This window comes from Perca flavescens, chromosome 8, assembly GCF_004354835.1.
Source record: "Perca flavescens isolate YP-PL-M2 chromosome 8, PFLA_1.0, whole genome shotgun sequence".
NCBI lineage: Eukaryota > Metazoa > Chordata > Actinopteri > Perciformes > Percidae > Perca > Perca flavescens.
The window spans coordinates 8,537,060-8,560,759 of NC_041338.1; the positions used below are offsets into that span (position 1 = coordinate 8,537,060).

Sequence of the window (23,700 nt, forward strand, 5' to 3'; positions counted from 1 at the left end):
CTAACAGCTAATTCGGCTAACCACTAGCTGACAGCTTGATTCACTCTAAAATAACGTCAACTCAAACTAAACACTGGGATAAGCAGGCTACAGCTGACATAACAGCTGTTATATATTTCAACTACTGCTGTCAAACGATTAAAATATTTAAACGCAATTAATCGCATTAATGTCATAGTTAACTAATTTTTATCTATTCTAAATGTCCCTTTTACGGTTTGCATCGTTAATGTTGCACCACTGCCATCTTTTTTAGTGAAATGTCGACAACCCCATGGACTGCCATGAAATTTGGTACAGATATGACTGGTGATGCTACCAGGTCAACAGTGGTCTTTGTCCAATGCTTTTGTTTATGAAGTCATCTTTGCAAAACTAATGACATTCCTGTCAGCCTCAGTTAAAGTTTGTGTTTGGTGCTAATTAGAAAAAGCTAGCATGCTAACCTAAGATGGTAACATGGTTAATTACCTGCTAAATATTAGCATGTCATTGTCATTGTGAGCATGTTAGCATGCTGCTGTTAGCATTAACCTCAAAGCAATGCTGTCCTTAGTACAGCCTCACAGAACTGCTAGCGTTGCTATAGTATCATATTTGCTGTGACACCCTTAATAAAAACAAAGGTCTTGTTACCAACCAAATGACACGGTGCATGTCTATGAGTTTAAGGCAGCTCATACAAAGTGTGATTTTCCCTTCTCAGTCTTTTCAGACTTTCAGACTTGAATATCTTTTTTAACACATGATAAACAGTAAATTAAATAGGAATAAAATATATTAGCAATGATTAGAAAGCATAATGTTGTATGGCATTATTTCGTTTTTATTTTTACTTCTTCCTAATATGATAATAATCTTTCAGCCTCTTACATTCCTCTCACCACCCCTTTTAGGGTTCCAACCCTCAGGTATTGTTTTTTTTATTCACACGTCATTGTATCATTAAAACAAAATTTCAGAAGGTACAATGATCATATGTAGGCCACGTGAAATGGGGAACCCCAAATACAACCAAATAAGCTACTAACAGAGAATATACAGACACTAAAAACTCAATTTACAATAGACACAACAAAGACAAATACCACTAAAATACAGACGATCCCAGTACAAATATAACACTTAAAGAATATTCAACAATCATATGTTATAAGCAATTTTTTCCTTCAGACTTTTCTTAAAGATGAGAATGCAACGATTTCAATTTTGTCCAGATTTGTGGTCCCCTCCAAACTACACTCAGGCTTGTGCACTTCAGCCTTCGTTTTTCCCTTGTGTCATAATTGTTCTGGGGACGACAGATTGGAACAAGCTTATGTAACCATTTAACCTGTGAAAGACCTGGAATATCATGCAGGCATTATGAAAGACATTATATTTGGTACGCCTTAGAAAACCAAGGCGACGAAACAAAGGACGAGTCTGAGTATTGCCTGTATGATTTTTTTCTGTAAGGTCTGTAATTTTTTTCAAGTGGCTGGGAAAAGTGTTACACCATATGACATTACAATAGTTTAAATGCGGCTCAAATAAAGGTTTATATAAGGTGAGAAGTGCTGAGTGTGGGAGAAAATGTCTTAATTTAAAAAGGTTGCTAACCACTGATGTCGTAGTATGTGGTACAGTGTAATTTGTCCAAATGTCAAACATTGGATTTGTTTTTTTGTTTTAGTATAATAAAGGTCAACCATGTTCTGATCTAGTAGGTTACTAACCTAATCTACCTGACATGTTTTTAAAGCAGCAGATTGTCTAAATTGTAGTTGCCCTGGAGCATCATTAGGGTAGTTTTTTTTTTTTTTTAACTCAGTTAGAGTAACAGAGGCGGATGGAGCAGTAGGACCCTGGGCTGCAGCAGCAGTAAAGCCGAGAGCAGGCAGCAGGGAGGAGCCTGAATATAAACCATACAACCCTCCACACCCTGCAGTCTCTAAAAGTTCCTCCGCATTCCTTCCTGCTATATGCATACACACATACACACACATATACACATACACAAAACTGGGAGGAACCACACATTGAGGCTAAGGGTAAGTGTTTGCAAAGAAAAAAGTATTATTTCCGGTTTCTTTTCAGGAAAATAGATGTTGTTGTCTTCATGTTCGTGTGTGTATGTGTGAGTGTTCAAACAGGAGTTTGAAGGGGGTGTGGGCCTGTTGTAGTATCAGAGACCAGAACCTCATCATCAACGCTCCCAAGGTGTTTTATTTTCTGACTCATCCTCCTTCACCATATTGCTCTCTCTCTCTCTCTCTCTCTCTCTCTCTCTCTCTCTCTCTCTCTCTCTCTCGCCAGTGTATCTTCAAGCCCAGTTCAGCTCAGTCAAAACAGAGGAAGTTCTTTTTATCTGCTGTTAGTGCTGAAAAAAAAAAACGCAGTTTCCTCCAGGGAAACTTGCATGTTGAGTCTTGCATGCAAATCTAAGAGCTCCATAGCTAGTATAATAGTAGAATGTATTGTAATAGCTGGTGATGCAAATGCAGAGATGAAAAAAAAAAAATAACTGTCAAGCTATGACTGCAGTCAAATATGTAAATAATGGATTATAAAAAGTCTATTGCAGCATGTCAGAAAAGATGTTACAATTGTTGATAGTGGTTTGTGGCACACTAACAGGTAGATACATTCTGACTAACAAAAGTGTTTCATCAATGCTTCATGACTTTTAAGTCTGCTCATAAAAGGATTATAGCCAAGTTATGACAGTGAAACTAGCATCTGCATGCTAGCATGCTCACAATGGCAATGCTAACATGCGGAATTTAATGTTTACCATGGACTCCATCTTAGGTAAGCATGTAAGCATTTCAACATTTGGTAAATGGCACTTATAACTGGAACTTGGAAATCATTCATTAGGGCATGTCCATTTTTCTGGGGAGCGCTTCATCCGAGCGCTCCACTAACATTAGTTAGGGAGTTAACGCTACGTTAACAGAGGGGTGACTACAAACAACAACAAGCTTACAGCCTGTACGCTGATGAAAACACAACACTCACCAGCAACATTCACTGTCCAGTTGATCTACTCCCACAAATGGGCTTTTCTGTCTTTGCTGTGATAGTTTCTGTCTGACATATCCTACAGCTCGGGATAGACAGACACGGCCAGAACAAGCTTCTCGTCACAAGGGTTCATCCTTTGGGGACCATGTACAAAATAGTTATTGAGATATTTCAATGTGGACCAAAGTGGTGGACCGGCGGACTGGCATGACGATAATGCGGCTAAAAATGTAAAGCAAGCACAAGAGCAACAATGTAACAACAGAAGAAAACCTCAAAATTCTTTTTACAGGTTCACCCAAAATATGCAGTAGCGCCGAGATTGAAAAGTGGCTGATTGTCAGCCACTGTGCTTCATAGACATATGTCCATCCCCTAGCGGCACAGGCCGCTCACTACACCAACCTGTACCGGTTGTGTTCCACTGGCTACCCGTTTAATGGCAGGTGGACGCGGTGACGTTAGGCAACGGGCAGTGACAAACAGTTAAGTGATTTCATATATGCTTGCAGATGTACCCAAAGTATTAGAGCTAACATGAGCTCCGTCTCTGTCCTGCTTGTGTGTGTGTGTGATGCTGGCCGCTGTCCAGCCTGGCTGGTTGCTGGCTTGTTTGACCAGTTGAGTCATGTGACGGTACAACATCAAATCACAAGAGTGTGCCTGCTCTGCACTTACACAGACACCGACAGCAAGGTCGCCTCTTTGATGAAACCGCAGCAGTGCATACTGGAGAGAAACTAAAACTAAAGTATCGATCTCATTACATTGGTATTGGTATATTCGTATCGATATAATCGATATTTGGATCGATCTCTCCACCACTACTGTTCATAACGTGAATGAATTCTCTACGTTGCACGATGACAGTACAATTTTAATTCATCAGATTGTTAGGGCCCCCCCTGGAGCGTAAGGGCCCTGTGCACGTGCCCATGCCATAATCCCATTGGACATATGGACATTTATTGATTACAATGGTCTTCAAATAAACGTGCAAGAATCCATGTGTCAATCCATCAATCTCCATCAACAAACATTTACACATCCACATGAGATAATTGCTGTGTATTGTGTAATTGTGTGTAGCGATTCGATGCGGTGAAAAACTTTTTGTGCTCTTCCGATTAACAGCACCCCCTGTTACCTGTTGAAAGTTTCCTATCTAAATAGGCATCACTCAAAAGCACACCAGTGGACAATTTGTGTCCTACACCCAAAACAGATGAAAATGGCTGTTACAGGAACCACAAACTATAACTGTTTTGTTAACATTTCTTCTCAATCTCAGCATGAGTAAGGCGGGTGGCGATGAAGGTGGCGGTGGCAGCAGCAGTGAAACAGCCCAGCAGCCGGAGGCAAAGACTTCAGCGGGGAAGGCCCTTGGCAAACTCAGTGCTACCACTATTGGACCCAGCTGGACTAAAGTTAGTTGCCCCTGCTGTGTATCGGAGCGGGTCGAGCCTTTGGTTCTGGTGAAGCTCGGAGAGAAAGTTCGCCCTGAGACGAAAAGGTGGCTCGTTAGACTGATTGGAGCTCCTCAGAAAGATGGAGGTAAGTGCTCGAATAACAAGTGATGAGCTGCAAGAGTCCGGTACAGCTCAAGTGTCTATCTGCATTGATTGCTACCATGCAAAAAAAAAAAACATACACATCAAACATTTATGAGCTTTTTTACTCTCTCATACTGGAAGTCTTTTCACATTTTAAGTCAAATAACAAAAAAAAGTTTCAATACTCCCTCTTTTCTAACTGTTTCCCCCCAAGGTGCTGCATTACTGGCCCACCCAGGCGAGGATGCCAGTGGTGACCTCATTGTGGTCTCCGCCCCACGCTGTACGTTACTTAAAGCCACTGAAGAGTTAGGTCTATGTAAGACTTACCGCAACAAAGACATGGAAGCCTTTTCCTACAATGACAGAGACCACTTTAAAGATTCAGGTACAACTGTCCAGCTTTGAATGTACTTTACATGTTGAAACCATAAAGAGAGAGGGAGTGTATTGGGGTTGTTTAAAGGTCCAATATGTAATATATTTACTGTATTAAATCAAAAAAAATTACAACAATATGTCATCAGATATTAAGGAAACATGCTAAGTTGAAATACTATCTTCCCTGAAACAATGCTAATGCCAGTATTTTCTCCTTTGAATGTCTGTTTTTGTTTTGGTCTGTGTGTTATGTCCCATTTTGACAGGCCTGAGGCCTATACTATGAATCAAGATCAACATGCCCTGGATTTCTTTCAGTTACCCAGCTTCACCTAACTTAACAACCACGGTCCCGCATAAGCTGTGTCACGACGGTGGTTATCAACTAGTTCAATCAACCCAGGGTTTCCCAATCCAGCGATGCGCACGTTCACATAAAAGAGGCGGTGTTTGCAAAGCACGACCAATCGCAAACATCTACCAGAGCCGCATATTTTACATAAGAGCAAACTATAATTCTACATAAATCTGAAGAACACAGACGGTTTTACAGGCAAAATGCAATACAGTCGCTGCTTCCTAAAACAGGAAGGAAAGCTGGCAAAAAAATAGCCGACGCTGTAGATGCGTAAATCACAACGCTTATCAACATCAGTCAGGACCAAGATCTGACCATAATTACGCTTGTGCTTTCCATAAGTACTTTTTTCATGTATAAATAAAAATTTGTGTCATTATTGTCATTATGGTCTTGGAGGAGGTATGTAGGAGTAGCCTAGATCTCTCCTTGGTGGGCATTTCTTAGATCACTCTATTGGTATGTTTGTTTTTACATTGGTCATTCAAACCGTGCTGCCAAAAACTTTTAAGCCCTACAGAACTTATTGTAGATCCCAAAGTCAAAAAGTCTAAAAATGGGTACTGTATACTGTAAATGATGAACAAGACATTTAGAATATTTCACGTTAGCCACTCTAGCAATGTGTGGATCCAGACTGAAATATCTCACCAACTATTGGACGAATTGCAATTAAATTTGGTACATACATTTATGTCCCCCACAGAATGAATTGTAATTACTTTGTTGATCCCCTGACCTTTCCTCTAGTGTCATCAGTGGTCAGAATTTTAATTTGTCCAGTACTTTTGTTTATGACAAAATACCTGCAAAACTAATTACGTTCCCATCAGCCACAGTACTTTGTTTAGTGCTTATTAGCCAATTTTAACATGCAACCATGCTAAACTTAGATGATATAGTAATTCAATTCAATTTAATTCATAGTTTCAAATTATAACAAGAGTTATTTCGAGACACTTTACAGATAAAGTAAACACACACTATAATTTACAAAGACAACAATTCCAGTAAATCCCCCAAGAGCAAGCTTTTAGTGTGACAGTGGAGAGGAAAAACACCCTTTTAGGCAGAAACCTTGAGTGGTGAGGAAAACTTTCTTTTAGGGAGAAACCTCGGACAAACCCAGGCTCTTGTGTCTGACAGTGCCGGTTGGGGGTGTGATGAACAGTGGCAATAATAGTCACAATAAAGATAATGGAATATGACTAGAAATAGTACTTGTAGTAGTTCCTGGCATAGCAGGGCACTGCAGTGCATCACAGGCTGCAGCAGGGCGTAGTAACATGTTAGCATGTATGCATACTAAACATCTGTATATGTACGTACAGCCTCGTTGACTCTTAGTCTTGTTCTTTTTCAAACTGTATTTTTCAATCTGGTGCGTGTTTGTTTCCATGCATCACTGGCTATATTTATGTATCTGTGTCTATCCATGTGTGTGACAGACAACATGGAGGTGTTCCTGACCCTGGCAGAGAGGCAGTACATAGTGAGGTATGAGCTGGACGGTATGCGGGCGCAGAAAGACCTGAGAATACCCGGCCTGTCTGACAGCTACATACTGCATCATCGTTCAAACATCTGTGAGTTCTTTCACTGTGTGTTCAAAACTGTATGGGAAGACAGGATGCACACACATTTCCATCAAGATAAACACTTTATTTATGGAGCAGTGCAAAGACAATATACCAGTTAGGGGGAGGAATTCTGTGTTTTCAATTTATGACTTACTGTAATTTCATAATTTCAATGAATGATTCCGGACAAAGATGCAAATACAGAGACACAAACAACAACTCAATAGATGAAGATCACCACCTGTTAAGACTTTCTTTATAATGCACTCATCTCATGACATTGTAGACTCCCATTCAGTTCATATAATGTGTTGAGAGCAATCTAATCATCAATTAGGTTTGAGGTTTTTGGACATAATGACAGCAATGTTGTAAGGGACTGTTTGTTATTTATTCAAGGGGCCAGTGGAGGAGTTTTGGGACCTTTAGCCAAAATAGACATGACCCTCCCCTCTCCAGTAAAAATATTTCTATGACCCTCAAAAAGGAAAAAAGCAATGACTCTCTCCCAACAATTTTTCAATACCTTCTGTACTGATTTGCGCTTAGCAAATATATACAGATTACAATTGTTTTTTACATCCGTGACATACGTGACTAAACTTCTGCATTCTTATCTGACGCATCACACTCCTCCTGTGGTGGCCATTTCAGTAGATTTACTCACTAACATGTTTGTGGAAACACAATAAGCATGGAAACTAAATGCACACTTCCTGCATTGCTGCATTGCTTCAAATACTAAGTTACTCCTTTAGTAAACTAGTATTCACATGAAATAAAACAATAAAATATTGAGACCATTCAGCAAGGCACTCTAGGTAACATTCAACACAAACTGGTTGCTATGGACTCGTCACTAGGCTTCCTCCACTTCGCCATTTAAACAAAGTGGAATAAACGTATGAAAGTCCAAATCTACACAAAACCCGCAATCAATTAGTAAGCTGACATCAAATGTGGCATTTAGGAAACCTTTATTGCATCCTTGGCACGGTAAGATGTCCAGACTAGCAACAGTCATTTCCGTTTTTTACGTCCTGCTGCTCGCATCGTCAGCGAGGAAATATGTTTTTTACTAAAGCAGTATATGAAATCAGATGTATTACCTACCACCATTTAGTTGTTTTGTGTTATTTAAGATATTTATAAAATATCTGGTCATGCCAGACGTAATTATTCCACTAATTTTTTAAACAATGCAATTATCCGTTTCATCCACCAGGGGGGCAGCTCCCCTTGCCCCACAGCAAACTCATGGGTCAGACCCATCTGGTAGCGAAGGAGGGCCGAGACTAAGAGCTACATGGACAAATATGCACCAAACAAGCCACTTTGAAATGTTGCTGTTTTCATGACTGAAAAATGTTGGATGACCCTCCCCTCAACAAAGAATTAAAAGACATGACCCTCCCCTATTTTCCTACGGTGGTCCATTCCATAAATACCGAACGGTCCCTAAATATTATTTAACTGCTGTCTCCATATTCAGTCAGTATCCAGATGTACTATGTGTATCTATTTTTTGCTGACCTCAGCTGTTCTTCTCTTCTCACATTCAATCAAGAAATTGCTTCAGTCAGCATCACCCTCAGTGTGCGTGATTTACTGTATACTGTATGTGTGTAACTGTATATATGTGGATTAGTTGTTGCTACTGTCCCTCTTTCACCCATGTTTTCAGGTCACTCTATTTGTGAGTGTTGTTTTAATGTCATGTGTTAATGTTGTTGCAGGGCGCAAGCTTGTGTCAGCTGGTGTTATTGTGGACACGTTTCCCCTACACAACCCGACCAAACTGAAGGATCTCAGTAAAGCTTGGTACTCTGGGAATCAGCTGGCTCAGCCGCTGGGTGGGTGACAGTTTCTGTTTCCTGCCTGTATGACAATGAACCATGCATGCACTTACACCAGTCACCTGTCTGCTGCTTTATCCAGATTCAGTCAATGGGTACTTTGGAACACCTGTGGCTTTCTACTTCAGCTTCCTTGATTTCTACACCTGGTCTCTGCTCCCGCCAGCGATACTGGGCCTGTCCATTACGTACTTCTCAGGTAGGTGTGTAGATTTATCATTTATTTTTGTTCATGTATGGCATTTATTATTTACGTATTTAGCACTCAGTACATGATTTTACCATTAGAATAGGTATTCTTTTTCAGGTTTGGCAAGCATCTAGAGTTCCTTAATCACAAGTGTAACATCCCGCAACGCCCTGCTGTGATGTTCATACGCACAGAGTAGTCAGGATCCGGTATAGGAGACTGCACTACTCAGTATGACACGATGTGCCCTGCTATGACATGAACTTCCACGATAACCTTCGAAGTCAATGTGACTTGTAATGTGACTGTTATCACCACTGTTCATCACGCCCCCAACCGGCCCGTCAGACACCGCCTACCAAGAGTTTGGGTCTGCCGAGGTTTCTTCCTAAAAGGGAGTTTTTTCTTGCCACTGTCGCAATAGCCACTACTAATGCTTGTTCTTGAGGGAATTACTGTAATTGTTGGGGTTTTGGAATTTATAGAGTGTGGTCTAGACCTACTCTATCTGTAAAGTGTCTCGAGATAACTTTTGTTATGATTTGATACTATAAATAAAATTGAATTGAATTGAATTGAATTTGTACCTTGATATGAATCTTAAAGCTGCACAAGGATGGGCATATTACCATATACATATATATATATATATATATATATATATATATATATATATATATATATATATATATATATATCTATATAGCAGAAATAAACATGTTTACACTCTGGTACAAAAAACTCTTGGTCTCTACTTTATATCTAATTTCCCCCCAACAACTGTACCGGGTTGAATTGTTATATGACTCACCCGTTTAAATTATACAAAGGCTTAAAGTTAGGTACTTTTACTATCTACACAAGATAAGATATTTTGGTTTGTAAACCCACATTTTTTATTTAACTAGAGATACATGTCTGACATTTTTCAAAGCAAACCGCTTGAAAATCGGTTGGAAATTCAACGACAAATGATGACTTTAATTGTAGATAGAGCGCCTGCCTTGATAGACATACAGTACATGCATTGGAAGGCACAGTATTTCCGTCTTAAAATGGCAGCCACGTTGACGTATCACTCAAATGAACAGCAGCGGGCAATGCAGTATCTATCTATATCTATATCTATATCTATATCTATATCTATATATATATATATATATATATATATATATATATATATATATATATATATATATGACTTGGCTTGAAAAGACTCAGTACTATGAAGCTCATTTTCACTGGCCAGTGTTTGATGCTATACACCAAAAGATAACGAGGACAAGAGAGGATTGCAACAATACTAAACGTCTGCCTTGCTAATCTTATCAATGGAAGCCAAGGATGGTTGTTGCAATAATTTTTATTGAATCCTGTTATCTAAAAAACTAGATCACAAGCTAATTAGCTTGTTTTTTAAGATAATTATTCAGTATCAACAGAAAACTTTAACTTTGTTATCATGGTAATGGTAATTAACTCATGATCTTGATAATATCTATAAAATGAAATGATTGCAGCCCGGCCGTTTTTGGCTTCCATACTTATCTTTCACTACTCCTGGAAATTAAAAAAACGTTTTGCTCACTAATCTGTAAATCTTGCCCTGAGGGTGGTAACAGAGTAAAGATGACTTTTTTTAAGTGTTAGCATGTTAAAGCATGTTACATGCCTATAGTTATTGTCACAGGGGTGAGTGCAAGGCAGCAAGGAATGGGACCCAAATGCAGACAGATGGGAAGAGTTCAGGGGTTTATTGATAAAATGAAAGTACATGAGCTCACTGGCATGGATAGAAAAGTAGTATAACAGAAGTAACAGAGTCCTCGGGTAAACAGGAACGAGGCAGGAAAAAGGAACCATTAGGTTCAGGATTTAGGATTCAGGATTCAGGATTCAGGATTCAGGATTCAGGATTCAGGATTCAGGATCCAGGATTCAGGATTCAGGACTGAGGATTCAGGATCCAGGATTCAGGATTTAGGACTGAGGATTCAGGATTCATTAAAGAGGTTCAGATCGTTTAAAAGCAATGCACAATGCAACATTAAAATATTAAGGGCATTTTAACTAGGGGGCATTCAATGAACTGCAGTTTTTTGGCACTTGTGCATTGGCTTCATCTTGTCAGAAACACACACGGTGAGACACTTTTTTTTTTTTTACTCTTAATTAGAACGCTGAAACGACAGACCTTGAGTCATATCACTACGGGGCTAAAAATATCAATTTTAGTAAATCCAGCTTTCTCTGGGCAGGGGGCTGCTCATTGGTGTTTACAGTACAGTCTCTCATTTGTGTTCCAGTTATTGAGGATGGGATGCTCAGCCCCACAATGTCATTTAGGCTGATTGATGATGTATTTTAGCTCGAGTGCAGCTGTAAGTTGAAAAACAAACTAACTGGACACAACGTTTTTCTTGCCCATCACAGGTGAGGTTCAAAAGGAGATAGGGGAGCCAGGTGTTGAAGATGACTCAGCACCAGCTGTCACCGGTCACATGATCCAGGCGATCTTTAGCATGCTTTGGTCCACTGTGTTTATGGAGCTGTGGAAGCGTCGGAGCGCCACCCTGTCCTACCGCTGGGGGACCCTGACACTCGCTGACCGCTTCGCAGAGCCCCGACCCGGTTTCCACGGCAACATCGGGGTCAACCCAGTGACAGGTCGCATGGAGCCGCTCTTTCCTGATTGGCAGAGGGACCTGCGCATGGCACTGGTGTCAGTGCCAGTGGTGGGGCTGTTTCTAGGTACAACTTGAATTTTAAATGTGAATTGAATGAACTCACCAGCGCACGCTACTGAGCTGAAAGGTATCATGATATTATCATGATATTAATAGTTGATTTATAAGTAAAAGAAGTATCAGTGACATTTTCCAAAGGTCTGCTGCGTGATCAACTTAGGATGAAGCAATCCAGAAAGTGTTTGAATCATGTGAAAGCACTTGGATGCTCTGCTCTTTAAAATTGCAAACACTCTTCTCAGCTGTACCTCCGTCCTCATCATGTCTCCTGCCCTGTCACGTCTCTGCAGGGTTGGTGGTACTGGGGATGCTTTGTTTCTACTGGGGGGAGGCCCAGGTGCAACAGCTACATAAAGACTGGGACTCCCTGCTGTCTCAGACTTTGCTCTACATACCCTCAGTGCTTCACATCGTCTATACTAATATGCTAGGAAATGTTTACAGGATGGTGGCACAGTCTCTGACTGAATATGGTGAGTTAGATGGAAGGAATGCCATTGGGAGAATGAAGAACTCATGAATACAGTGGCAATAATATTTGTCTTATAATATATATATATATATATACGTATACAGTACATATATATACGCTTTACAGAGAGCAAAAAATAATTGAAGATAGTCATTCAACAAATAACTTAGCCAACCCTTGATTAGCCAACCATTTCCCTTATATTTCCCTTTAGAGAACCACAGAGAGGAGTCTGCCTTCGAGAACCATCTGACAGCCAAAGTCTTGGTGGTTAGTTCCTCTCCTCTACTCGCCATTAGCTCTTTCATCCCACCCAGCAGGCTTTTTAACCAGGCTCTTGTCTCTCTGCCCCCAGTTCACCTTCTTCAACAACTTTGCAGTGCTCTTCCACATCGCCTTCTTCAAGCAGAATGTGCCTTTGCTTCGCAAGGTAACAGCTGAGCTCTACACTTCTTCCACTGGTCTCTGTAAAGTGTTCAAGCAGGGACAGTAATTTAGCAATGCATTTAGCCTGACATTGTTTTGATATTAGCCATATTCCTGTTGTCAGGGGGGTTATTTGTTTTCTTTTGCCCTAATCAATCTGTATCAAGTGATGTAACCATCCTGCCCGCATTATTTCTAGTTGACCGAAAAGCTAGTGTAGTGTTTGCTGGGACAAATAAATGTTTTTTTTCATTTTTATATACTTATATATATATATATATATATATATATATATATATATATATATATATATATATATATAAAATATATATATATATATATATATATATATATATATATATATATATATATATACTGTAAATATTTCTATAAGTGGACTTTTGTCAACTTTTACAGCCGTGTCAATGTCGCTTACACTTGTTGCCATTTTTCTGTTGCCATTTTCATGAATGAAGCTAGGTAGCTAGCTGGCTATGTAGGAAGATTCCCAGCGCCTACAAAGCTTTGATTGGTCAATTGTTTCTCTAACCAGTGGAAACAACTGTCAGTGAGCACAACACCAGGCGTATTTGGGTCGCTTGATAAGTCTGAGATGTAGGCTGCAATTCAGAAGTCTGGAACCAGAATAGAGCAGTGCTCTTTATAAACTGATCTCCATGTGTAAAATCAGTGCCTTTCAGAATGAGTGCAAAGTTGAATTTTCATTTTCCTGTACAGGATATAAAATCCCTTATTTCAGACTCAAACAAGAGGAAAACAAAAATGATGTAAACAAATTTGAAGCACATTGATTTCATGATTAAAAATGACTTACATTTCATAAATAAGTTACAAAAATTACAAACACACTTTATAGTTGTACGTTACATCTTTTGACAGACAAAATGTATCTAACCTATTCTTGAGAGAGTTAACTGAGGGGTAGTCTATATCCTCGACGTTCAACTTCTGGGATTACTCCGGTGCCGCAGGAAATTTTGCCGGATGCGTGTATATTCGCCGATGTCCGTCACCTTCCGCTTTCTTTGTGTTGGAATTCTAAACTCCGGTGGATTTATGAGGACTATGGTTAACTGCTCCTCAGATCTCAGCAGGGTAAATCCAAACAGCTAGCTAGACTATCTGTCCAATCTGAGTTTTCTGTTCCTTCCCGAGGCTATTTTGCAGCGGCTCCGCACAGAGCTTAGCGCCACCCATGACGATTGTGATTGGTTTAAAGAAATGGCAATAAACCAGAACACATTTTTCTCCCATGCTGTGTGGACTAGCCAGACCCTCCTACGCACTGTGGAGGAGAGTCTTACGGGAGGTGATGGCGCAGTGGATATGACATATGCCTTTGGTGCAGGAGACCAGGGTTCAAATCCCACTGAGATACATCAACCAATGTGTCCCTGAGCAAGACACTTAGCTCCTAGTTACAACCTCTGATGTGTGTGTGTGTGTGTGTGTGTATATAGCCATTGTAAGTCGCTTTGGATAAAAGCGTCAGCTAAATGACATGTAATGGGTCTGGCAAAGCGAGAACTGAAGGGGAACGCACAGCTTCTTCTGGAAGTTCATTCCGCGCAAAGTGTCTCTGAGTGCCAATAAGTTCACATATTCTTCTTGTCTGTCTGAAGCGTTTAGCGTCTCTGCTGATAGTGTCCCAGCTGGTGAACCAAGTAACAGAGGTGGTCATACCCTACCTGGTGGACCGCTTTATCAGCGCCCCCAATAGAGCAGAGAGTGAAGACGACCCACAGGAGGACAAATATAGGAACCAAAGCACCCTGCCTGTTTTTCCTGTGAGTGTACCGTATTTAGAAAAAGTGCCTATCAAAACAGGGATTAGAAAACACTCTGGCAGTGTATGACACAGCTTCTTGTTTTGTCACAGGGCTTGTTTTCAGAGTACATCGAGCTCCTGGTGCAGTTTGGGTATTTGAGTCTTTTCTCCTGCGTGTATCCACTGACGGCCGTGCTGCTGCTCATCAATAACGTAACGGAGATCCGAACGGACGCCTACAAGATCTGCAAACTATTCCGGAAACCCTTCTACGCCCCCGTGGCCAACATGGGCGTGTGGCAGGTCAGCACAAAAACACACAACGCACAATAGAAATGAGACACGGCCAGTATGTCACACTCAATTATGAGTAAAACAGCTCACGTCTTGTGTTTTCAGATTGCTTTCGAGGTCCTGAGTTTTGTCTCTGTTGTGTCCAACTGCTGGCTGCTGCTGCTGTCACCGCGGTTACAACAGCTGTGTCAGGAGGGCGGGATGAGTGGCACAAACATTCTGCTGTCGGCTGTTTTGGTAGAGGTAAGAGGTGGGGGGGGGCGGAGAGGTCATTAGTGAGAGTCACATAAAGAGGAACATCACCTTGACATTTTTACCTCTGTGTGTGTTTGCAGCATGGGCTGATCTTGGTTAAGGTTGTCTTGGCGGTAGTGATCCCTGATGAACCGGACTGGATCCGGAAAAAGAGAGAGCGTATTGAGTACACATCCATGCGGGCCTTGAGAGAGCAGGTTAACCCTCCGACATACATTTCATTATTAAGCATTTTGGTGGCGTTCTTCATTTGTGTGACAACCTTTCTTTCTTCTCTTCCAGAAACTGCATCAAGAGTCTTGATTGCGTTGAGGTGTTGCTTCATGTTGTCCTGTGCTGGGCTGCTACAACCAGAAGATAGTACCCACTTCAGCGTTGTGTGGACTCACAGAGGAGAAGAGTCTTAGAGCTCTAGCAGGCTAACAATGCATACTGCTGTGCCCCTAATTCACTCACCCTGTACACTTAAGTGTTTGTGCTGCTCTCACTTATTAACATGTGCTTCTGCACCATGAACACCATTTTAAATGCACACTAATATTACATGTACACTGCAAGTGCAATTTGCAGTGTACATGTAATATGCTGCAAGTGCAATTGAAATTTTATATTAGACTGCAAATTAAATGTATTAGTTATATGTGCTGAAACGAAGAATTTTAAAAAGATGTTATGATAATGGAGGCTTTCTCAGGGTTTGTTTAGATTTAATGAGGGGAAACTGGAGAGCTCTTGTAAAATCACTATGGCTACAGAATGTACAGTCAATATTTACAATAGTAAGACAGACAGGACAGAGTATTTGATGTAGGGGCAGGGTCAAAGACCAATGTTTTCTTTCAGGAGTGTTTTTGCTCAGATCACCTTGTGATAAACTACAGTGAGTGTTTAGGATTCATAATTATTATAAGATAAGGTTAAAACTGTATTTAACCGGAGGGGAATTACTGTGCAGCAGTTGCAATACAAAGTGGGAAGAGTGCAAATATATAAGTGTGTAGTAGAAATAAAAGTCTTTAAGTCAGGTTTAATCAATCTTTTTGTAATAGGGTAGGCTCATAATAATAAAACCACAGAGAATTATCACCCATCAGTGCAGTTCCTCTCAGCTGAACAGATCTTATTTTTTAGCATCTTTTAGCTCATTGTTGTGGTATTTTGCTGTTTTCATCGACTCTCACCGGTCTCATCAGCCTCAATTCAGCTGTTTTCAGTAAAATAAACAACCTCTGATAAACCCACTGTAGGCTACCAAACAGCATATAGAAAAAGTACGAAACTAGCTGGTGGAGCATTTAGCAGCTAAAGGGCCAGATATTCCTCTCTGAAGACCAAAGACAGAGCTAAAAGGAGAGTTAATATTGGCTATCAGATGGACAGAAACTCTAAAGGAATGCTAATGTTGTTCTGTAACTGCTGGATGTGTGTTTGCTAACAAGTTAGCCATGTCAACCTCATAAATGGATACTATTTTAATGTTGTGTTTACAGTGTGTTGCCCCCAAGTGGCCAAAAACAAAACTATTGCAGCTTTAATTTCAGAAAATCAATAATCTTGTCCATGGCCTCATCAAATAGAGAAAAAAACTAATTGGATTGTAATCCTTTTCAAGGGGCTGTACTCAACATTCAGAACATTAAAATAGCAGCAAACTAATATTTGCTATGTAAAGATAGAGTGGCGTAATGGCGTCTTGAGCAGAGAATGAAGTCACACTTGGTCTGTGAGAGCCATGTGGAGGCAATCCCAGCTACAGTATTTTGAGTACAGCCTCTTTAACTTAAACTTGCAGTAGCCCGCTGTTTTTTTTTCTACAGTCTTTCGAGTACAGCCTCTTTAACTTAAACTTGCAGTCTGTCTTTAGTCAGTTTACTTTAAAAAGTAAATATAATAAGTAAATACAATTGTTCTACAACAATAGATTTATTATCTGTTATTTTGCTGAATTCCCTTTCCTGTCTGAATTGACATTTAAGAACTTGTAAGAAATCATAAGACACACTTAAAGATTTGCTTCTGGTGAGTAGTTAGTAGAAAAAGTTGCACTTGTTCTCTCCCTCGATGGTACTGCCCTCTCCTTAAATAATCACAGTATGGTTATTGGACCATGGCACATCTGTAACATGAGATTATTACAGTGGGCTATGTGCCAAGATTCAATTTGCGTTGAGAGTGATAGGGAGCTACCAAAGGACCGCTTTGTGCTTTGCTATTAGAAATTTATATTTTTAAAGTGTGTATTTCAGCCTTAACTTACTTGGCAATCTGTGGTGTGTCTCTAATTATGACTGCTTGAGCACTGTGCTACAACAACTAATTCAACTTATAGTCTAACACTTTTGCATTCATACTATTAGTGTTGTTTCACGGTTCACTGCGGGCAGATTTGACTTGAATGCACAGGGTAAGTCCACCATTTCTTGTACAACAGTGGTGTTTTGTTTACTACTGTATATGAGTTATTGATTTTAGGAGTTACTATTCTTTTCAGCCACCAGGAGACACTATACACTACCCTTGTTATTCCACATGCAGCTTTTCACAAGGCTGTAGAAGGCCTGCCTCAGTAAAATGCAGATGGCTGGTGAGACTTCCTCATGCGGCTGTACATGTGCACTCCTCACACTGACACTAATAATATTTATGTGTGCGTGCATGTGTGTGTGTGTGTGTGTGTGTGTGTGCTCTGTTCTGAAGGGTTGTGATGAGTGATGAACTTTTAGGTAATCTGGTCCCAGGATCAGGATTAAGGTGACAATGTTTGCTTATTCTGTCCTTCATTAAACTCACAGTAGGGAACTGGTTGTTTGCCATGTCTGCTCTTTATGGAAAGTAAGTCGGTGAAAGGAAACGGTGGCCGACAGGGGCAAACGCACTGCAAAATTAAAACAATGTATAGACTAATTAGCTTATAAAATACAGTATGATGGGTGTGATTGTTGTAGATGAAACCACCAAACAGTAGATAGAGTGATTAAGATGAGCTCCACCTCAACCAACTATGATTTTAAAATGCCACTTTAATGTTGCCCACGTTTCCTGGTTGGTAGTTTGGATCGACGACGGTTCATTTACCAGATAGTTCCCGCGCTGACAGAAGTCCCGCCGGATGTCCCTCGCCTTCCGCTTTCTTTGTGCTCACTTTAATATCCGGTTGCATCGAGCAACATTAACTGGAACCTCTGAACAATGTTATACGCTGACAATGGCACGTTTTAAAGAAAATTTGGATTGTGTAGCAAGAGAGGCCTGCTTGGTTCTTTCGGGGAATGATTGTAAAGATTTACAAAGAATATGTTAACGGCATTTACTCTCTAACTGGGATGTTTTGGGACCTTTTGGCGGGGATTTGCTATGGACAATATACACAAGAGCAAATTACGTTTAACCATGTATCCATGTTATTTAAATAGCTCACATTACTGTATTGTGTGAACTTCATTTAATATTCTATGTGGCTTTTTCTTTTGCCGGGTGCAAATGTTCCACCTAAAGAAGTTCCTTCTCGGAGACCATTTTGAAGAGCCACGCTCTCTGCATCTGAAGCTTAGCGCTGCCAAAGACAATTGTGATTGGTTTAAAGGTGCCCTGCCATACAAAACCGTTTTTACTTGCATTTTTTGAAATATGTTAGGTCCACATTGTGTTTGTGTTATGTTGTGAATGTGAAAATGAACTGCTACCTCCTTTGTGAGCTCTAGCCACTGAAAATAAATAAGCAGAGAAATCAGGCCAATTACAAAAGCTGGTCAGTCTGACATCATATTGCCTTAGCTTGCCCAGTTGGGCTGGGTAAAGGATTCTGACAGCCAGGCTCTCATTGGCTAGCTGTTAGCAAATCAGATTCAAACAGCTTAGCTTATTGAATATTAATGAGAACTGGCAGAAATCGAGCTGAGTCTTCCTGTAGGCTTTCTATACCACGCTAGAATGGCTTGAAACAAGGTAACCAAGGCATTTTTTCTACAATAAATGTTACAGAGTCCATGGTAGAACTTAAGACATTACCACAAAGTAATGAAATATGTGTGGCAGGGCACCTTTAAAGTAATGCAAACAACCACTCGCCGATTTTTCTCCTATCCAGTAATGTATGCTGCTGTTGCCAGACCTTCCTCCGCAGTGCTGTGGATACGTCTGGTGATGCAAGACTAACTGGTCGGTAACCCAGTCTTGTGGAGAAGGGGATATTGAGTTTCTGGTGTGTGTGGGAGAAACAACACTGTATAGTATCACTGTCCAAATTCTGTATAAAAACAGCACACTGCACACATTCATCCTGTTGATTAAATCCATTTTAATAAATAAATACAGAAAAATAAGTTCATGGCTCGATAGAGACGTGGTCCTAGTTACAATTTAGGTCAGTAGACACAGACACACTGAGGAGAGACAGGCTGTGCAATCACACAGGAACAAATAAGGGGATTTTATCCCTCTTCTGCACAGATTTTATGCTTCCATGGCTGATGAAATATGCGTGATAATCAGATTTCACATGACATCCGCTCCTTAGCTTATTGTACAGCTTTGGCCTTCTTTAACTTAATGAATTTTTTCACTTCTTGTCTGATAAAGATAAAGAGGAAAAATACAGTGTGCATGAGAAAATATAGGAACACAGAGGCATTATATGGTAAAATAATACCATACGGAGGGACTCCTAAGCTACACAATAACATATCACATCATTCGGGCCAAATGGCCAACACATCTATCCATCAGTCCAAGGATACTGCTTGTAGAAAGCTACCAGCTACAGTAGTCATACTGTGTGCAATTCATCATTCAGTGGGTTACCTCAAGGTACTTACAGTTACACAAGAACAATGTCCTGTCAGATCCAAGACACATGGAGGTATATTGTGATAAATAACAGTAATAACATGCACAAAGTCACATATCTCTTCAGATAATTAATATCTTTGTCACGTTATATAAAACCAAAATCAAGAAAATTCATATATCTGCACATCCAAAATAAAACTGTTATGATCAAATATTATTAAACTGTTCAGTATGAATAAAAAGAACAAGTTCAAATACAACGGAAGACCTGCATCCCAATCAATGATCAATGATCCTATCAATAGTAGTATACAGTATGTTAGGACAAGTCATTATATCAATTAGACTTCAGGATTAAGAGAACAGAAAATCATATCATCTTAGTCTTATATATTACACAGTATCATATCATATATCACATCATAACAGTCTCAGTCTTTCTTTAATAGAGCTTATATTAAGAGCTTTTAAACCAATGAGAGAAGCAGGTTGTGCAAAGGGAAGAGAAGAAACAAGTGCTACTCTGTAGCAGAAGCTGGTTCATTGGTTTATTCTAATTCATATACTAGAAATGATGAAATCATGGCTCTACCGAGTGCTAGACCATTCTGTCTTTTAGAGCTTTTTACAGTCAGAAATAAAATGACACAGTGGCCATGTACAGTATGAAACCCATTTCATCATTGTAGGCACCTTTTAAACAAACAAAACAGACTAAAGCTTATTCAATAAATACAGTTGCCTATCTCTTACTGTCGTCATCTTTCTTCATTCTCCCTCCCTCCTCCCTGTAGGTCCAGTGTTGTTTCTAAGCTACAGATTGGACACAGTCTAGTCATTGTATCTCTGGGGTTGCTCCTGTAACAAGAACAAATGCACGAGGTTCTACGGAGTCTGACTACTGTGTAGGGCTGGGCAATACATCAATATTATAATCGACATTGATATATGAGGCTAGATATCGTCTTACATTTTGGATATCGTGAAATTGTGATGATGATGCAAGTGTTGTCTTTTCCTGGTTTTAGAGGCTGCATTACAGTAAAGTGATGTCATTTTCTGAACTTACCCAGACTTACTAGCTAGTTTTATTATTTGCCTTTATCCACTTAGTCATTGTATTCACATGATTGGTGATTATTTATCAAAACTCTCATTGTGTTAACATACCCAATAGTCAACCCTACAATATTGCCGCAATATCGATCGTTATCGATGTGTTTGGTGAAAAATATTGTAATATTTGATTATCGCCCAGCTCTACCACTGTGCTGTACACCACCGCTAGCTTAACACAATGTTTATTACATGAGCACAAGCTGTACACGTCCCATCCTGCACGTTTGGTGTTTGCATGCTGAGGGCCTCTGCTCTCCTGCCTCAAGGTCTCTGTAGCAGAAAGGCTCAGCAGGGAGCGCAGCCGTTTGCCATTTCACAAGGTGTGTGCTCTGTAGCCAGCCACCTGCCCACTGCTAAACAGTTTGCATGTCCCAAGTGAGCAAGCAGCACACCGCAGGCAGCACACAGGCTGCTTTCACTTACAGCACATGGCAGCAGTTGTACTGAGTCAGCGGCAGGATCTTGGGCTTGTTGTGTGTCGGTATGTTCAAGGCCAGAGCTTTCTCACACAGAGGAAACTGAAAGAGTCTCTCACGCAGCTTTATGCTATGTCGTTTCCCCTGCTCTACCCTCGGAGCAGCCTCATCCCGGGTCCCCAATGCATTGAGGGGTTGAGATCTCTCTGTTAAGAGGTCGTCTCTTCCACCCTCTGCTTTCTCGTCTTGTTCTCCTTCTCTTTCTGTTTTTTGTGCCTCTTTCTCGTTCCGGATGAGTCTGGAAGAGGATGCGGGGAGGAGAGGAGGAGGTTTGTTGGTGTTGTTGTTAGGTTCTGTCCCCTCGTCGTTTCCTTCCTCTGGGCTTGTGGAGTCTGGTTGCCCCTGACAGCACGGTACCCCCAAACCAGGCAGAGATGATGGTGAGGCTTCAGGTGTCTGACTGATCGGCTTGTCTCCATTTCTGACTGGCTGGTCTGAAATCACACACCCACCGTCTTCTTTCTCTATTTCCATCGCCATCTCTTCCTGCTCCTCCTCTTCCTCCTCTATTATCTCCACTAAGCTTCTTAATTGTTGCTTTTCTTCCTCTACCCTGCAATCTTGATCATCTGCACCATCAAGCATCTCCTCAGTTTCTTTCTCTGGCTCTGCTACTAAACATTCACCCTCCTTTGCCAAACTGCCCCCCTCCTCCTCCTCTTCCTCCTCCTCCTCCTCCTCTTCTTCTTCTTCTTCTTCTTCTTCCTCCTCACAGATCTGCTGTAGTGCAGGCAAGTTCTTGGTGGCCGGAGGCTCTTCAGCCGGAGGTGGACGGAGGGTGAGGCTGAGGCTGGGCTGCCAGGGGCCAGGGAAAGCCTGCTGAGGCGGGGGCCTGGCGGCGAGCAGGTCCCCACATTCAGGTACTCCTGAGCGGGGAGAGCAGGGGGAGAGGGCCCCTGAGAGCCAGTGTGGGGGGGCCTCTGGGCTGAGCAAGGCATTATCCAGCCCTTGCAGCCAGTGATGAGCCTCAATTTCCTCGAGTGAGGCGCGGCAAGACGGGTCCTTCTGGAGCATCCTGGAGATAAGACTGACCAGAAAAAGACAGAGAGGTTTATCGTTGATTTTTATCTGATCTAGGTCATCTCCACGCATAATTATACTAAAATTGCTTGAAACCTGTATGAGTTTCTAATGTCCAGGAGGTTGTTCTGTTCTATTCTGCTCCTTTTCTGAAATCAAATACACCAATAAATGAAAGGCGTTCATTCAGGGAGCTTTCATTTGCAAGAACTGCATGCAGATACAGCTGTTGCATGGTGCATCATGCACCAGACTAACTACTTTGTCTTGTTTCACTATTTTCAAATTGCCAATTTCACCATCCTGGGTGTATATAAGCTCATGTTTAAAGGATAACGTTGGTTTTGTTCAATATTTTTCTCATTGCCAACAAAGCCAATCCAATGAAAAGACCGAAACAAGAATGTGTTAGTCTGTCCCTCAACACTTTCTGACTTTCCTTCCCTGTCTTTGCTCTTTTGGTCCCATGCCTATTTATTCCTGCCTCAAGATGTACATGTTAGATTTTAAAAAAAATGTAAAGGCTTAGTCATTTCCTAAAACAGCTGGGCACTGTTGATTGTACCAAACATTATTCAGACATGATTAAATAGTCTATTTTAGGGGGAATACTTTCAGCTGCAGATTAAGATGCATGTGTTGCTCTAGTGAGTATTTATACCACCATATTGTTGTAGGATTAACTAAAAATAAACAGTGCGTGTTCATCATAGACTGTAAAAATAATACAGTCTACGGTGTTCATGGAAATGAAGGAATATGGCTCCCAGTGCAACAGTGAAGTTCATTTATGTGTTTTTAACACAGAGGAATATAGATATATATATATATAAATATATATATATATATATATATATATATATATAAATATATAAAGAGAGAGAGAGATACATCAGGCCTACGATACACAGACAATACTTTGGATCGAATCATGATTGGTTTTGATGTTCTCACTCGATTTGTGTGGAGTAGCCTGCCACACCATCTAGTCATTACCTACACATTTTCACTTTACCTCCAGGGTTTCTGCCAGGTTCATCAGGTTAAATGTAAGATTATTTAACACCTTTCTAATAACACAGAATGTGATTTAATACCTGTTTCATGGTCAAGCACATTGGAAAACCAGTAAAGACAGAAAATTCTCAGCAGTATATACACCAATGATTCCTAATAATTCATTAAATTCAGACAACCTGGATAAGCAGCAGAAACTGAATTAACCAATACAAATTATTAATTTATGGCTAGCAGTAGTACAGTGCTTGCTATAGGTCTGAGGGCGCTGACTGAACAGCCTACTGCGCATGCAATCAACTGCTGAAACAATCCTGCTATTAGTTTATAGTGAGGCCTGCGATCAGATACAAAAAAACATTTTAGACCT

General features: G+C 40.6%; 2 protein-coding genes across 4 annotated transcripts in view; one reads left to right on the top strand and one right to left on the bottom strand.

Moving 5' to 3' along the window:
• The first annotated feature begins 1,899 nt into the window (after positions 1-1,899).
• Positions 1,900-15,993, top strand: ano10b (anoctamin 10b). 2 transcript variants are annotated; one of them, XM_028586339.1, is made up of 15 exons: positions 1,900-2,033; positions 4,295-4,563; positions 4,777-4,950; positions 6,750-6,887; positions 8,618-8,734; positions 8,820-8,936; positions 11,361-11,678; positions 11,965-12,147; positions 12,361-12,416; positions 12,502-12,576; positions 14,216-14,380; positions 14,473-14,664; positions 14,761-14,898; positions 14,991-15,107; positions 15,193-15,993. In XM_028586339.1, exons 2-15 carry the CDS (start codon positions 4,302-4,304, stop codon positions 15,211-15,213), a joined length of 2,073 nt encoding a protein of 690 aa, XP_028442140.1. In that variant the 5' UTR covers positions 1,900-2,033; positions 4,295-4,301; the 3' UTR covers positions 15,214-15,993. The 2 variants fall into 2 exon arrangements, with proteins under 2 accessions (XP_028442140.1, XP_028442142.1); XM_028586341.1 differs by having other exon boundaries at positions 4,301-4,563.
• Positions 15,994-19,187: 3,194 nt separating this feature from the next.
• The window catches only part of snrkb (SNF related kinase b), a 21,722-nt gene continuing 17,209 nt past the window's right edge, over positions 19,188-23,700 (bottom strand). For both annotated transcript variants that reach the window (XM_028584271.1, XM_028584272.1), the window contains exon 5: positions 19,188-22,320. In XM_028584271.1, coding sequence (XP_028440072.1) covers positions 21,237-22,320 — 1,084 coding nt within the window. In that variant the 3' untranslated portion in view covers positions 19,188-21,236. The remainder of the gene's footprint in view (positions 22,321-23,700) is intronic.

Bases quoted from the DNA above. Each gene is read 5' to 3' on its own strand.
- ano10b (XM_028586339.1), top strand. From the start codon at position 4,302: ATGAGTAAGGCGGGTGGCGATGAAGGTGGCGGTGGCAGCAGCAGTGAA. The intron at 8,937-11,360 runs GTAGGTGTGTAG...TGCCCATCACAG, and splicing joins GTCCATTACGTACTTCTCAG to GTGAGGTTCAAAAGGAGATA. The intron at 12,417-12,501 runs GTTAGTTCCTCT...CTCTGCCCCCAG, and splicing joins TGACAGCCAAAGTCTTGGTG to TTCACCTTCTTCAACAACTT.